Raw genomic sequence first — 15,752 nt, forward strand, 5'->3', positions numbered from 1 at the left:
GAGCATGTCTATGGACGCACTTTATTGGGTATAATCCGTTTATAGCTGCTATGGACGGACATTTGGGTCTTCATCACCTTTTGGGCCAGATGCTTTTCTCTAGTTATCCGTTATACAGTTCACCTGAGGCTCAGAGAGGCTGAGACATGGGACCAAGGTCACTATGCTTGGGCAGTTTAGAGCTGGAAGGGTTCCGGCCCAGACGACCCTGTCCCCACGTTGGCCTGACCCTCTTCTCCTTAGGTGGGACCTCCCTCTCCAACTACAAGCAGGTGCTAGGACCCCATCACGAGGTCTATGAGGTGGAGCGGCACCCCGGGGAGAGCGACATTCAGTTCTATGTGGAAGGGCTCGCCTTCCCTGACACCAATTTCTCAGGGTTGATCTCTCTCAGTGTCAGCCTGGTAAGCACAGAGGTGAGCGCTAGAAGGGGGCCGGGTCAGGGGAGGGGCGTGGGGAACAGAGGGCAGCCTGGAGCCCACAAAGTCACAGAGCGCTCCTCTCACCCAGGCCCTCTCCGAGGTGTCGCTCTTCACAGACAGCGTGACCTTCCGAGTGGCCCCCTGGATCATGACCCCCAACACCCAGCCGCCCCTGGAGCTGTATGTCTGCAGGTGAGCCCTCCCCACAGCCCCACCTTGCCCAAACCAGAAGATAAGCGGTAATGATGGCCAGCCCTCACTCAGGGATGGTGTCACAGCCTTGAACTGCCACAGGACCACAGGAGAGGTCACGCCACTGTCACCGGTACCAGCGCCAAGTCTGCAGGCTCCCCACCTGTTATGGAGGCCAAGACATCTTGAATTCAGTCTGGGAGGTGGGGTGAGGTGTGGCGGTATAGGCCTGCAATCCCTCCTTTAGGAGGTCAAAGACTGGGAGTTCAAATCCAGCCTCTCCTATTTGAGACCTTATCTCAAAACAAAACAAAATCTGGGTTGTGGGGCTGGGCCCTACATGTGTGCCAGAAACTGTAGGGACCTGGCCTCACCCTTCTGAGGTCATTTCTGCATCTTCTGAGGACCTAGGGACCCAGTCACAGGATCCATTATTGAGTCTTGCCCATTCTGGGTGTTCCTGGTACTTCTGCTATGCCCTAGTATCTAGCGGCCTCTGCTGGTCAACCTTTGAAATTCAACATGTAGGAGTGGAGGACAAGCCCTGCTGGGCCAGATGCAAATTCATAGGAAGAGGATGTGGCCACTAAAGGCCCTCTGTCCACCTGGATGCAAGAGTGTCCCAGCCTCCTGTCTGCTCAGAGACCTCAGCTTCACTCTCTGCTCTGAGAAGACAAAGCTAGCCCACTTACTGGCCCCTCCATCAGTGGCATCAGCCCCAGGTCACCTCCATAGCCACCCTGGACTGCCTGCCTGGGCTGGTTCAGGCACCCTGCCTCTCTGGGCTCCCCAGCCTGGCTTTGCCCTGCTCAGGCACCAGTCACCTGATGTGATCTAGGGACGGGATGCCCATCCACGAGTTTTCCAGTCTCTCCAGGGTAGGGATGGATCTGAGGCTCAGTGCCCAGGAACACAGGGTCTGGCACAGCTGGATTCTCGTCCCAGTGGCAGTCACTGTCCTTGCAGTGTGACAGATGCCCATGGCCGCAATGACAAGTTCCTGGAGGACATGGCGCACCTGGCTCTGAAGGCCAACTGCAAGCTAGTGGTCTGTCCCCGGGTGGACAATCACAACGATCGCTGGATCCAGGTGGGTGCAAGGCTGGTCCAGAGAAGAACAGGGTGGGGCCAGGTGCCTGGGAGTACAGGAGCTCAGGCACATCTGCCTGCAAAGCCTGGGGACATGAGCCTGCCTGGCCATGCTAGAGCAGGACAGGCACAGAGCTGAAGACCACTCCCCAACAGGAGCCATCTCTGCCGTCTCCTCCAGGCGCCCTGATGCAGGGCCGGACCTTCTGGATAGAACCCTGGAGGCCTCCCCCCTCCCCCCCACCCCTGTGTCCTTCCCAGGACTTGGGTGATGACATTGTCTGGGGTCAGCTTTCCTGAAAGCCCCTGAGAAAGCCTGCTGTAGATCTTTCTTCCTCACGCAGGACGAGATGGAGTTTGGCTACATCGAGGCCCCTCACAAATCCTTCCCTGTGGTCTTTGACTCCCCGCGAAACAGAGGCCTGAGGGACTTCGCCCTTAAGAAGATCCTGGTGTGTAACCAAGTACATGAGGTGGGATGCAGGGCTTTGGTGGCTCCTCTCCTGGAGCCCTGGTGGAGCCTCATCTGGTCTTTTAGGGTCCGGAGACTGTTGGGGGTGGTGACAGTAACCTGGAGAGTGGGTGGCAGGTTCCATCTAAGAATGCAAATTGTATGTAAATCATATGCAAATAGGCACCCACTTCCATTATACTGTCTCCCATCCTGGGAGAGACAGAACAGTAATGTTCTTCATCAGGGATCAGTCTCAGTGGCCGGGGGTCATTCTCAGTGGCCAGGGGTCATTCTCAATGGGAGTCAACAGAAACCGCAGCCCCGGAGACCAGGCTGCCTCTGAGGGGCAGCGTACCCTTAGCGAGCTTGCCAGGGACTGTGGTACTCCCTGTGCACAGGATGGCAGCAGCGGCTACTGCCACCACTGAGTTCTGGACAGTGTCCCCTTGTTTTGTTTTTTGTTTTTTGTTTTTTTGTTTTTTGTTTTTTTTTGCTTTTTCGAGACATGGTTTCTCTGTGGTTTTGGAGCCTGTCCTGGAACTAGCTCTTGTAGACCAGGCTGGCCTCGAACTCACAGAGATCCGCCTGCCTCTGCCTTCCAAGTGCTGGGATTAAAAGCGTGCGCCACCACCACCCGGCTGTCCCCTTGTTTTTATGGCTTCCCCCACTCAGTCCACAAGACACTCTGCCTTATTATTAATAACTGTTAATTATAAAGTTTCCTTTTCACTACCAAGAAAACTGAGGCTGGGGAGGTTAAGCAACTTGCCCAAGGCAAGGAGCCAGTGGGGCACCCGTGCACAAACCCCAACTGGTACCTACAAAGCCTCTGTACCTTACAATTGGTGGCACCTTCTCCTGAGGTGGCCTAGTTTCTGTGGGCTTATGGGTCCCAAGTCCCTTCCTGCCAGGACAGTACAGATCCAGGTAGGAGTTTGGGAATAGGGAAGCTCAAGCCTGTAACTAGCAGACCTGAATGGGGGTGGGGATGGGGTGTAGCAAGTCTTTCTCTGTCCTGCCAGCCAGTTCCCAAATAACTATATGGAGACTTCTTATTAATTATGAGAGCTCTGCCTTAGCTTAGGCTTGTCCCACTAGCTCTTAGAACTTAAATTAATCTGTTTCTATTAATCTACATTCTGCCATGTGGGTTATAGCTTTTCCCTCCCCTCCTGCATATCCTCGTTCCTTTGTGTCTGGCTGCCTCTCCGAGTCCTCTCTGTCCCCAGAAGTCCTACCTAACCTCTTACTGCCTAACTATTGGCCACTTAGCTCTTTATTAAACCAATCACGGTAACACATCTTCACACCATGTAAAGGAATATTAGCAATGGGGGTAATGAATCCTGCGGGGGGGGCGGGGGAGACAGAGCTCTGTGACCCCTCAGCCTCCCTTCTTGGCTTACTGTGGAGGCTGAGGCTGCTGAACACCTTCTCTTCCTGATGGGTGCATCAGGAGGCCTGAGCCTTCTGTCTTCCCAGCGGCTCACATGTCTTAATGTGTGGTGTGGTGTGTGTGTGTGTGTGTACATGCACATATATGTGGATATGTGGAGACCAGAGGTCATCCTTGGATGTCATACCTCAAGAGCTGTCCACCATAATTTTTTTCTTTTCTTTTTCTTTTTTTGAGACAGTGTCTCCTGTTGGCCTGGCACTTGTTAGTTAGGCGTCTAGTGAGTCCCAGGGCTTTACCCTGCCTGCCAGCACTGAAATTGCAAGTGTGTGGTGCTACGACACCCAACTTTTATGTGGGTGCTGGGACAAAAACTCAGGCCCTCATACTAGCGTGGCAAGTGCTTTCTGTACCTCCCGAGCCATCGGCCCAGCCCTGGTGGGCTCCATTCTCCCTTCATTTCGTATCCACGGTCTCTTTTCCATGCCCGTCCACACACGACTCCTTTAGATGTTCGCTGCTTGACCAAGGGCCTGGAAGCTCTCTGCCCACCTCTGGGCACTGACTAGATCTTGAACTGCTCAGTGGGTAGACAGAGTTAGGTGTGGAGATCCGGGGAGCAGGTGCCCGGTGTCTTTCCCTCCTGTAAGTGTGGCTCCTTCCCCCTTGACCCTCCTGTCTGTGGGTGCTCTGATGGTGCCTCTCTAGGGTCCTGACTTCGGATACGTGACCCGGGAGATCCAGTATGCAGGTGCCTCTGGCCTGGATTCCTTCGGCAACCTGGATGTGAGCCCACCGGTGAGGGTGGGCAACAAAGAATACCCTCTGGGCAGAATCCTCATCGGTGGCAACTTCCCCAAGTGAGTGGCCTGGGAGGGTGGCGGGTGTGGGAGGAAGCAATAACCTCCTCCACGTGGCTCTCCAGACTGGGAGGTGCTCTCCAGAGCCCACGGGGAGTGACTATCACAGCATCCAGACTGAGAGGTGCTCTCCAGAGCTCACGGAATGACTGTCACACAGATCGTAAGGTCTCAGGGACAAATTAGTGGCCCAGAGTCTGATAAGGATAATCACCACATTAAGCCAGCATGTCAGAGGCTGGGGATGAGCTCAGCTGATAGAGGCTTGCCTACCATGCGCAAGTCCCTCTCTGGGTTTGAGCTCCCGTAGTAAGTAAGCCAAGAGTGAAGGCTTACAGCTGTGATCCCAGCACTGGGGTGACTGGAAGCAGGAGGCTAAGGAGTTCAAGGTCATCCTCAGCTACGTGGAGGACTCAAGGTCAGCCTGGGCTAATGAGACCCTGTCTGATAGGAGGTAACACGCCCTTTGCTACATAAGCAGGGACAGGCTCTTTGCATGGGGAAGGCGAAGTCACTGCTGCCCTGTCTTGAAAGGGCCCAGAGGCTGCCCAGAGGCAGAACGGGCTGCTGGAACCCTTGTGGCCGAGTGACTCAGTAACCCACACGGGCCCACAGTGATGGCGCAGAGAACACGGTGTTTAGGATTCAGTTAACACTCAGACGGGTGCAGATGCCTGCTCATCTTGTAGTGGGTCCCTCCCTGCCCCCAGGTAGCCAGACGAGGGTGTGCTCCTCGAAGCCCACTTAGGTTTCACCCTATCACGAACTCTGCATGCCCCTTTCATTTGTGGAGATGGATGTGGAGCCTGGGTGTGCCCCAACTTGTCCTCTGAGCCCCGGCTGGTCACACAACCCCAGGTGGAGAGCCTGGGGCTGCTGAATCAGACAAGGTGGGTTTTGCTGGTACCAAGTGAGGCCCAAAGTTGGGGTGCTCAGACCTGCTGCACTGGCTGAGGCTGGCTAGGAGGTGGACAGAGGCCCCGCTGACCATCCACCTCAGATAGCACACTGGGGCTGCGCTTCAGGGGGCCGCCTGTGAATCTCCAGGATCCGATGTCCATTGACGCTCGTTGTACGGCTCAACCAGCACTCACCACAGTGTCTGGCAAATACTCGGTGCACAATTCATTCGTTCAAATTAGGGCCAGGTGCCGGGTGTGGGTGAATATACCATGGGTGCTAAACATGGGGGTACAACCCTGTAACCCCAGGAGGCTGAGGCAGGAGGATTGTGAGTTCAAGGCCAGCCTTGGCTACAGAGTGAGGCTCTGTCTCCAAAACCAAAAACCTAAACAAAACGAACAGACTAAAAAAGGTGGGGGGACTAAGCAAAGCAAAACCAACACACAGAAAAGGAAGTTCTAGGGATGTGGGGGTGAGCAAGGCTGTTGCATTTTAAATAAATGATTTCTTTTATATTCCATGTCTTTTTTTCTTCAACTGTAAAACAGGCTTGATAAAAAGCCGACTCTCTCTGGGCATTGATGGTGCATGCCTTTAGTCCCAGCCCTCAGGAGGTAGAGGCAGGCGGATCTCTATGAATTTGAGGCTAGTCTGATCTATAAAGTGAGTTCCAGGACAGCAAGGATGGTTATACAGAGAAACCCTGTCTTCAAAAACCAAAACAAACAAAAAACCTCTCGTCTAGAATTAAACATGGTGATGGTGCGCACCCTTAATCCTGCCCCTCAGGCTCCCGAGGCAAGAGAACTAGAGGCCAGCCTGGTCTACAGAGTGAGTTCTAGGACAGGCAGGGTGGCATAGAGAAACTGTATTCTGAAAAACAATGTCTCTCCCTTGGGGCTGACTAGATGGCTTGGTGGGTAAGGTTCCCCTTTCCCAAGGTGAAGGCTTGAGTTTGGGTCCTCAGCACCCATATAAAAAGCCAGGCATAGCAGGCCACGTTTGTAATCCCAGCACTGGGTGCAGAGACAAGAGGGTCCCTGGGGCTCGCTGGGCAGTCAGCCTACCTGAAAATAAATCTCATTTTCAGTGAGAGACCCTGACCCCAAAACTAAGGTGGCAGGCACTAGAGGAGGACACCTGATATCAACTTCCGGTGTCTACACACACATACACACACACAGAGGCTTGGGGTGGGTGCAGAGGGGGCAGATCTGTCCCAGTCAGGAGACTATTCTACATACAATCTGCAGAAACCCCTTCTGGAGTCTCTAGGTTCACGTAAAGGAACAAGGAAGTCAAAGTCTCCAGGTGCCCATGAGCTGTGACCCACGGAGGAGCCTTTGGGCTGTTAAAAACCAGGAATGGGGCCCTAAGTGGAAGATGAAACCTTGGTGCCCAGAGAGGGAACAGCCACATGTCTAGAGTCACACCGGATTAATGATGCTGTCAGAGTCCAGGTATCCTCCACGGGTCCCATTGGGCTGGTGTCCCCTACCATCCCTGACATCTGTCCTCAGTAGGAAACAGAATAGCCAGCCTTCAAGATCTGAGCTTCAGGATAGCCTGATCTACCTAGTCAGTTCCAAGCTAGCCAGGGCTATGCAGTGAGGCCCTGTCAGTAAAAACAAAATAAATCCCAATAATTTTTCTGAGCTCCACGGTGTCTGTGTCTATAAAACGGGGACAGTGCCAGCCCCAGCCTCATGGGGCTGCAGTGTAATTAGACTCCACGCAGTTGGGAGGTAGCACCTGTCCCCTCGGTCTCGGTAAGAATCTGACGGCAAGACGATGTTTTGAAGGAAGACGGTTACAAGACTGACTGTTTAGAAGGAGATGTTCTGGGGAAAGACAAAAGTTTTTGCAAAGGCCCTGAGGTAGGAGCGTGCCAGAGGGTTTAGAGGCTTATGAGGAGGCCAATGTGCAGGGGCTGAAGCTGAGGGAGAAAAGAGAAACCCATGCTGCATAAGATGGGAGGAGGCAGAGTGACCCCAAGATGGTGACATTGCTAATATACATGCATCCTGGGATGACCATTTTTAGGGTCATTTGTTTCCAAGACAGGGTTTCTCTGTAACAGCCCTGGCTGTCCTGGAACTAACTCCGTAGACCAGGCTAACCTCAAACTCAGAGATCCTCCTGCCTCTGCCTCTGCCTCTGCCTCTGCCTCTGCCTCCTGAGGGCTGGGATTAAAGGTGTGCTGCCACCGCCCAGCTCAGGATGATCTTGAGGACCAAAGGTGGCATTAAGTGTAAGAGCCTAAGCCAAGCACACAGTAGGCACCCAACAAACCAGAACGTTCCTGGCTGCCTTGGGGTTCTCCCCTCATGCACTCCAATAGTTGAACAATTCCGCCCCCTGGTGGTGGCTTTGGTGATGATGCAGAGACGAACCTGCCCTCACCTGGGACTGGGACCACCTCCTCCTTGCTCCAGCCTCCAGAAAGGAGGGTAGGAGAGAGTCCCAAGGAGGGGTTTCACGCAGCACCTGCTGAACTGTGTTTGCTTTCTCTCCATCTCATTGTTTTTTAAAGATACCCTTCAAAAACGCCCGTTGCTACAGTAAACAGACAAAAGAATGTGGTCCCCACCTTCCACCCTCGCTCCTCACCAGGAGCTTCACTTGGGCCTTTGTCAAGCTTGTTTGTGGCAGGCTCCAGGCCCCATTTTCTGTAAATTACGAACTTTCTTTTTCTGTCTGATTTCAAACTCAAAATACAGCCAAGGATCTTCCTGCCTCCACCTCTCAGATGCTATAGTGACCGATGTGTGCCGCCACACCCGGTTTACATAGTACTAGGGAACTGAACCGAGGACCTCAGTTGTGGCAGGGAAGCACTGCGCTAACTGAGCTGCCTCCGAAGCCACTCGGTCCTACCTGTTACTCCAAGGCCTATGCCTCACTCGCCATTGTTCCGGAAGCAGATATTTGACAGGGGCTGGGGGTTCAGCAGAACGTGGCTTAGACTAGGCCCCTGCCCTGGTTGAGTGTGCATCCCAGCAGGGGGTGGGAGCCAGATGAGCGGTGGGTAACCAGCAGACCCTGATGAGTTAGTATTCCAGCTGGGGACCCAGTGCTGTGGAGAAATATGAGGCAATGAAGGGGGTTGGGGCATGGCTGCCATTTGTCAAAACCTCAGAGGAAGAAGTCAAGATTTGAGTTACACCTAGAAGCGGAAAGAGGGGTGCCTTGGGACCATGGGGAAAGGACTGTGACTCCAGAGGGGGCAGGGACAGAGTAGGTGCACAGGTCCTGAGGCAGGAGTGTGTCTGATAAGTTCAGGAGACAGCAGAAAACCAGAATGAATGGAGAGGAGAGGGTCAGGGCTAGGGTGGGCGTTAGGTGGACCATGGACCATGCGGAGGTCAGGAGGAGGTCAGTAGGGGCTGTGCAGCTTCTGGAGGTAAGATGGGAGCAACCCTAGGGTTTCAACGGGAAGAGGTACATAGTCTGACTTTTAAAATTCTCCCTCTGGATGGATCAGGGATCAAGTTTGAAATAGGCATTAAAAAAAAAAAAAATAGAACAGGCCACTGGCCACCCAGACAGGAAGGCTCCTGCTGGTCACTGAGAAGGTTTGACATCACTCCTCTTTTAGGGCAGAGTCTCCACACTGGAGAAAAACTTTTGGATAACACGGCCTTACACTGGACGGTTGGTTGGGAACAAGATCTTTTTATTACAAAATAACCCTCTGAGTGGGCCCTCTTTCTCAGAGGAGAGATCAAGGCTCAGAGAGCCGAGAAGACCACCTGGGCCACACAGCTGAGAAAGGTCAGAGCCAGACCCTGCTGAGTCCAGGCCCCGAGATCTGAAGCCCAAGCAGAGACCAGGGTCTGAGAACGTAAACCAGCTGGTGACGGGCATGAGTCCCTAGGTTCAACCCCAGCACCATATAAACCGTTGTCTTGCGCTTGTGATCTCAGCACTTGGGAGGTAGAAGCAGGAGGACCAGGGGTTCGAAGCCATCCTTAGTTACATAGGAGGTGGAGGAGGACACATCCTGCCGTATTCTTCCCACGTAAAGGGCGCTTAAGAAATGCTAGATTTCATCTCAAGAACTTCTGGGGAGCCGGGCGGTGGTGGCGCACGCCTTTAATCCCAGCACTTGGGAGGCAGAGGTAGGCGGATCTCTGTGAGTTCGAGACCAGCCTGGTCTACAAGAGCTAGTTCCAGGACAGGCTCCAAAACCACAGAGAAACCCTGTCTCGAAAAACCAAAAAAAAAAAAAAAAAAAAAAAAAAAAAAAAAAAAAAAAAAAAAAAAAAAGAACTTCTGGGGAACCCCAAATTCCTGAGGCAGTATGTGAGTTTCACACTCTGGCGTAAATAAGACTCAACCTCTCTTCAACATGCAAAGCCTGCAGACTCCTCAGGGTGATTGGCTTGGCGCAGAAGGCCTCGCTCAAACAAGCTCCCCCCCCCGCCAAACCTACCCCCCCCCAACCTTGGCCTGGCCTGTGTCTGCCACGTCCACCTATTCCCTAACCCACGGTGTCTGCTTCTCTCCTCCTGGGACACCCTATCCCTACTTTGTTCCCAACAGCTTCAGCTTGGGCTGCACACCTCTGGGCCTGTAACCAGTGGAGTGTGGCCCTGACCTTTCTCAGCAGCGTGGCCCAGGCTACGTCACCTTAACTCGCTGAGCCTCAGTTTCCCTTTTGGTAAAGAGGACCCACTCAGAGGGTTGTGAGGGTATGTACCGGGTGGAGACATGATGACTGACCGAGCCTCTCTCCTCACCAGGTCCAGCGGGCGGCGCATGGCCAGAGTGGTACGTGACTTCCTGCAGGCCCAGCAGGTGCAGGCCCCCGTGGAACTCTACTCCGACTGGCTTTCCGTGGGTCACGTGGATGAGTTTCTGAGCTTCGTGCCCACCTCTGACCAAAAGGTGCGTCCCCTGTGTCACCACCCCACAGTGTTCCGGTTGAGTCGCTGCTGCCCCCGCCTGGCCTGATGGGCTTGGGGCATGGGCATTGCAACAGCTCAGTCCTACGAGATCAGCGTGCCCTGGGACTTAGGCTGCGTTCATCAGGGAGGACTTTCTGGAGGAAGCCAGGAGATCTGTGCTTCCTGCCGGTGTTTTCAGACCCAGAATACTCCAAGAGTCAGGAATGGCACTGGTAAGAGGGGTGAGAATGCCTCAGGCACCTACTATAAGGCAGACTTACGCACACTTTTAGCCAGGGAGCCCTCCAGCAAGCCCATCCTTGCCTCCATTTTACAGGTAAGGAAACTGAGGCTCAGGAGGGTTCTGTGCTCTCTCAGGCCCATACATCCTAGTGTGGCTGGGGAGATTTTAATTAGAATGTGGGCTCTGGTCTCTACATTGACCACAGAATCCTGCTATCTTGTAGAGAGGGCGAGGAAGAAACTGACCCTGAGCCCTCATGGAGAAAACCACCTAGGGGGAGGGGCTTCCTAGTGGCCAGGGATTCTGGTCCAGCCAGCTTGGTGAGAGCTCTGATGGGGTCAGTGAGCAGTTGCAGAGGGACACACCTGGATTAGGTGGAAGGGCCTGCAGTTGGGACCCACTTGGGTCGGGGGGAGCAGGCGGGGGGGGGGCGGGAGCCCAGGGCACATCTGGCTCCTGAGCTCAGTCCTTGGAGGTCTCTGGCATCTCACAGACCCAGGCTTTGAGCCATTTGTTCCCCTCTGTGGCAGGGCTTCCGGCTGCTCCTGGCCAGCCCCAGCGCCTGCCTCCAGCTGTTCCAGGAGCTGAAGGAGAAGGGCTATGGGGAGGCAGCACAGTTTGATGGTGAGTGCCAGCGATTCTGTCACCTGTCACCGCTTGGGGATGCCGCTCCTCCATCACCCTCCCTGGGGTCGTCCCTACTGCCGCCCTGGGGCAAGGAGGGAAACTGAGGGGCTAGGGAGTCATCCCAGACACTCCTAGGCTAGACCTCAGGAGATATGTAGGGGTCCCGCCTGGATCCAAATCCTAGCCTCAGCACTTGCTGGGGGTGGAGCCACAGAGGCTGTGCCCTGCCTCTTAGAACCTCCATTCCCTTCTCTGAACTGCAGATGAAAATCACCCTCCCTGGACGGTCTTAAAGATCAATGAGAATTAAGCTGGCTCCAGCAGGTGTGGGATGTCAGGGCTGGGAGCTGTGAGGAGCCCTGGGGCTTTTTCTCAGCATCCCTGACTCTTCTCCCTTCTCCTGTCCTAGCTGCAGTAGGAACCAGACTTCTAGTGTCCGGCCTTTTCTCTCTCATCTTCCTGCTTGTGTTAGCATCGCTAGCCTGCACTGTGCTGCTTCAGACCTGTGGGCTCCAGGCAGTGTCCCTGAACCCATGCCCTGTCTTGTCTGTCTGTCTCTGAACTCACACACTGTCTGTCTGTCCCTGAGCTCACTCACTGTCTGTCCTTCACAGGCCTCAAGCATAAGACAAAGAGAAGCATCAACGATATCTTAGCCGACAAACACCTCAGGAGGGACAGTGTGCACGTGCAGGTGAGGGCAGGACAGTGACCGGGTGGTGGCAAGATCCAGGGAGTGGGAGACATGGCCCAGCCTTGGTTTGTCCTGCAGAGTTCTGAGGGTGTGGGAGTGAACTTCATCCTCGGGGCTGGCAGACTGTGAGGACAGGCCGGCCACCTTCCGGCCACAGCAGGCACCTGGCATTGCCTGGCTCTGGGGGTGCAGTTCCCGTCCACAGATGTGAATCCAAAGCCTCACCCTGGGAGTGTGAAAGTAAAATGCAGAGACATGGGGTCCTCAGGGGCCCTGAACAGAGAGCAGGTAGGACAGGTCCAGGAAGGGTTAGCACTCACCAAAGACAGTGCTTGCCCTGTGTGCGATGCTGGGCTCGGCAAAGGCAGGAGGCCTTTGGCCCCTCTTCAACAAGCCAGGGACTTTACCTAGATGGCTGGGGCAGGACAGAAGAATGAGCCCAGGGACAGCATGTTAAAATACAGGGGGGTCATCAAAGAGGCTCAGCAGGTAAATGCTACTGCTACCTGCGATGCTGAGTTTGGTCCCCAGAATTCATAGTGGAAGGAAGGAATTGACTGACCTCCACATGGGCCTGTATTGTACGCACACATGCGCAGCACAATTAAAAACCGTAATCAGGGCCTAAAGAGAGGATTCTGCAGGTAAGAGCATTGACTGCTCTTCCAGAGGACCCCGGTACAGTTCCCAACACCCACATGGCAGCTCACAACCAACCTTAACTCCAGTTCCAGGGGATCTGATGACACCAGCCATAACTCACAGGCATGCAGGCAGGCAAAACATCCATAGACATAAAATAAAAACAACTTTTAAAAATTGTAATCAAGTGGCAGGATCCTTTGGAACCAAACCTCAACTGTTTCTAGCTCTGTGCAGCTGGGCGAGCTGCTCTGAGCCTCAGTTTCCCCACTTCAGACAACCGTGGCTCCTTTTGCGCTAAGCCGCTGAGAGTCTCCGAGGCACCAACAGGTGCTCAGGGCTGCACACAGGCTCAGTGCTCTCAGAGTCTCCTGTCTGGGGCACGGCTTCCCTTCCTCCCGCTCAGTGCACTCAGAGTCTCCTGTCTGGGCCATGGCTTCTCTCCCCCTCAGAAATGCATCGACTGGAACCGGGACGTGCTGAAGCGGGAGCTGGGCCTCTCCGAGAGCGACATCGTGGACATCCCACAGCTCTTCTTCCTGAAGGGAGCCTATGCTGAAGCCTTCTTCCCCGACATGGTGAGAATCCCTGGTGGGTGCAAGGATGGCTGGGTACCGAGGCTGCATGGAGAGGAGACAGCTCTATCAGCAGTTCCTACACATGGCAGGTACATGCCCTGGGGCATCTCCGATGACCACAATGAGTTGGCGCTTTTGGTACCCGGTGGGCAACATCTGGGAGGTCTGTACAGCTGGGAGGTCAGCCCATCCCAAGAGATTTCATTTTCTAAATGGAAAGTAAGGCAGACAGGGATGTTTCTGTCCTCTGTCCGGAGGCTGGTCTTGCCCTGTTCTCACCTTAGCCTTCATTTGAGGCTTCCCCGAGGGGCTTCTATGTTGGCCTTCCTGGCAGGCAGAACAAATAGTAGCCACTGGTCAGCTGACATGCAGATGAAGCCAAGAGTCTTCAGTCAGGGGCGTCGGGGTCTGAGTGATGCTATCAAATCAGCTGGCCCATAGACCCATTTCCTGCCAGGGTGAGGGCCTCAATGAGAGGTGGGCTCTGGAGCAGGAGGTGACCCTCCTTTTCTATGGTGCCTTTAGCCTGGGTGCTTCTCCTGGGACAAGACCAGAGTAGTACTGAGTTAAGGGAAGGGGTGTGCAGGCTGGAGTGAGGGAGTGCCTACCTAGTTCCTGGCTGTCCCTGAGGTCTAGCCTCCAGACTGGCAGGGCACTGTTCCCCAAAGACAGGAGCTTTCTACCTGAGCTTCCTGCCGCTGGGCACTGCAGGGTGTTTAGGGGTATCCCTGGTCTCCTATAACAACCAATAATATCAGGCAATACCAGGCAGGTAAATCCTTCCTCGCTGAACAACACTGCTTGAAGCTGGGCCTCTGCCTTCTGTTAGAGTTTTCCCTGTTGGGGTGAGCACTCGGCACTCTACAGTGGAACATGGCATCTCCTGAGTCACTGGGATGACATGGTGGGCCGCATGTGGCCCGTAGGTGACAACCAGGGACAGGAAGTGATTTTAACCTACCCAGCCATCTGTGGCGAATGGCTTGTGGACACTGGGCTTTGGTTCCCAATGCAGGTGGGCGTGGCTGAGGTTAAGGCCCATGACTTTGGGCTGTGACTCTTGACTCCAGGAGTAGAGGCCTGGCCATCGCAGTAAAAGTGGCTTCTTAGCCCTCTCCCTGCCCTTTGACCCCTGGCATTTCCCAGCCCGAGGACTGAAGGATGCTAGGAACAGCCGAGCAAGCTGTGCAATGCACAGGCATCTCCACACTGGCGAGGACAGTTATAGGACAGGCCCAAAGATCTGCACGTCTAGTCTCTGTCCGTGACAAACTTGTTACTAGATGACAATTGTCTGAGTGATGGAAGAAAGACTAGGAGGAAGGGGTGACTGTCACTGCTACAGAGCTAACCATACATGCTATTAACTAAGGAACCATTCGATACTGAGCTACATCCCAGCACCTCCACCACACCGCACCACTCTGTGCCTTTTTTTTTTTACATGCTGAGACATGTTTTATTTCTGTGGCCCAGGCTGGCCTCAAAGTCGCCATCTTCCTGTTTATGACTCCCAGATTATAATGGGCACATCTCCACCCCCACCTCAGATCCTATTTCCTGACCCTTTCCTGGTCCTGGTGAGGATGGGTCAGCAGAGCCAGAGCCCAGAAGGAACTCAGGGTGCAGTACATCCATGGCCAGTCAGGTTCTTCCCCTCTCCTGCAGGTCAACATGGTGGTCCTAGGCAAGTACCTGGGCATCCCCAAGCCTTTTGGCCCCCTCATCAATGGCCGCTGCTGCCTGGAGGAGAAGGTGCGCGCCCTGCTGGAGCCGCTGGGCCTCCACTGCGTCTTTATCGACGACTTCCTGTCTTACCACCAGTTGCTCGGGGAGATTCACTGCGGCACTAACGTGAGAAGAAAACCTTTCAGCTTTCGGTGGTGGAACTCAGTGCTCTGAGCCTGCCCGGCCACCACCCTTGCTACCCTCTCGATGGGAGTGCCAGGGCAAGGGTGAGGGACATGAACCAGCCTCCATCCTCCTGGGACCTGGAAATAGGCTGGCTACTGTGGTCAGCTGGACTCCAGGGCGACACCACACTTCTTGGTCTCTGGAGCGGTCTGTCCTCAGGGCGACTACTGCCACTCTTCCCTCTCCTGTCCCCAGCCACAGCTCCCAGAGACCCAAGGTCGGCAGCTGAGCCTGTTAAAGGGATGGCCTCTGCAGGCGCACCCCACTTTGAGTTGCTCCCCTCTCTTTGGACTCCTCTCTGGAGCCGGAGAAATGGCTTTGGGGCTGTTTTCGGAATGCCGGCCATACCTGGACCCTGGGATGAGAGCACCATGGTTCCATATGACTCCTGGATTATGTAAAATGGAAAGGAAGATTTGGGACATCCTTTTTCTTAAGGGGACCTCAGGCCATGGCTGTCAAGCACCCTTCAGCTGTGTGTAGGTAAGCAAGGACACAAAAGCCCAGTGGCCAGGCCCCTTTCAAAAATGAAAGCGAGCAGGCACCTAAGCCCCTTTAACGCCCTACTCCATCCACTCCATCCTCAGGATGCTCGTTAGTTCTTGGGACAGTCTTTAATTAGGAGTCCTGGCTACTTCCCTTTGGAAGACGCTGGGGGCTATAGGGAGGCCCTCAGAAGTCTACAAGCAGGGGAGGGATTAGGGAGGGGAGGGCAGGAAGGTCCAAACAGGAAGTCAAATAGGTTGTCCATCTTGGGGCAGGGAACCTGGATGCCTGGGACTCCTGGGGCCTCAGAATCTGAAGGTTGCAGGCTGCTCCAGATGTGATGGGGGTGGGGCTCAAGATGT

The 15,752-nt window shown here is 54.4% G+C and overlaps 1 protein-coding gene across 1 annotated transcript in view; it reads left to right on the plus strand.

Annotated features, from left to right (window-relative positions):
* The window catches only part of Padi1 (peptidyl arginine deiminase 1), a 33,256-nt gene extending 18,080 nt beyond the window's left edge, over positions 1 to 15,176 (plus strand). The window contains exons 7-16 of the mRNA XM_057784706.1: positions 244 to 416; positions 511 to 614; positions 1,581 to 1,704; positions 2,048 to 2,155; positions 4,262 to 4,413; positions 10,062 to 10,206; positions 10,980 to 11,073; positions 11,691 to 11,770; positions 12,865 to 12,990; positions 14,659 to 15,176. Of these exons, the coding sequence (XP_057640689.1) occupies positions 244 to 416; positions 511 to 614; positions 1,581 to 1,704; positions 2,048 to 2,155; positions 4,262 to 4,413; positions 10,062 to 10,206; positions 10,980 to 11,073; positions 11,691 to 11,770; positions 12,865 to 12,990; positions 14,659 to 14,892 (1,340 nt within the window). The 3' untranslated portion in view covers positions 14,893 to 15,176. The remainder of the gene's footprint in view (positions 1 to 243; positions 417 to 510; positions 615 to 1,580; positions 1,705 to 2,047; positions 2,156 to 4,261; positions 4,414 to 10,061; positions 10,207 to 10,979; positions 11,074 to 11,690; positions 11,771 to 12,864; positions 12,991 to 14,658) is intronic.
* Positions 15,177 to 15,752: the final 576 nt, after the last annotated feature.

The sequence above is a fragment of the Chionomys nivalis genome, chromosome 11 (genome assembly GCF_950005125.1).
Source record: "Chionomys nivalis chromosome 11, mChiNiv1.1, whole genome shotgun sequence".
In the NCBI taxonomy this organism is placed as follows: domain Eukaryota; kingdom Metazoa; phylum Chordata; class Mammalia; order Rodentia; family Cricetidae; genus Chionomys; species Chionomys nivalis.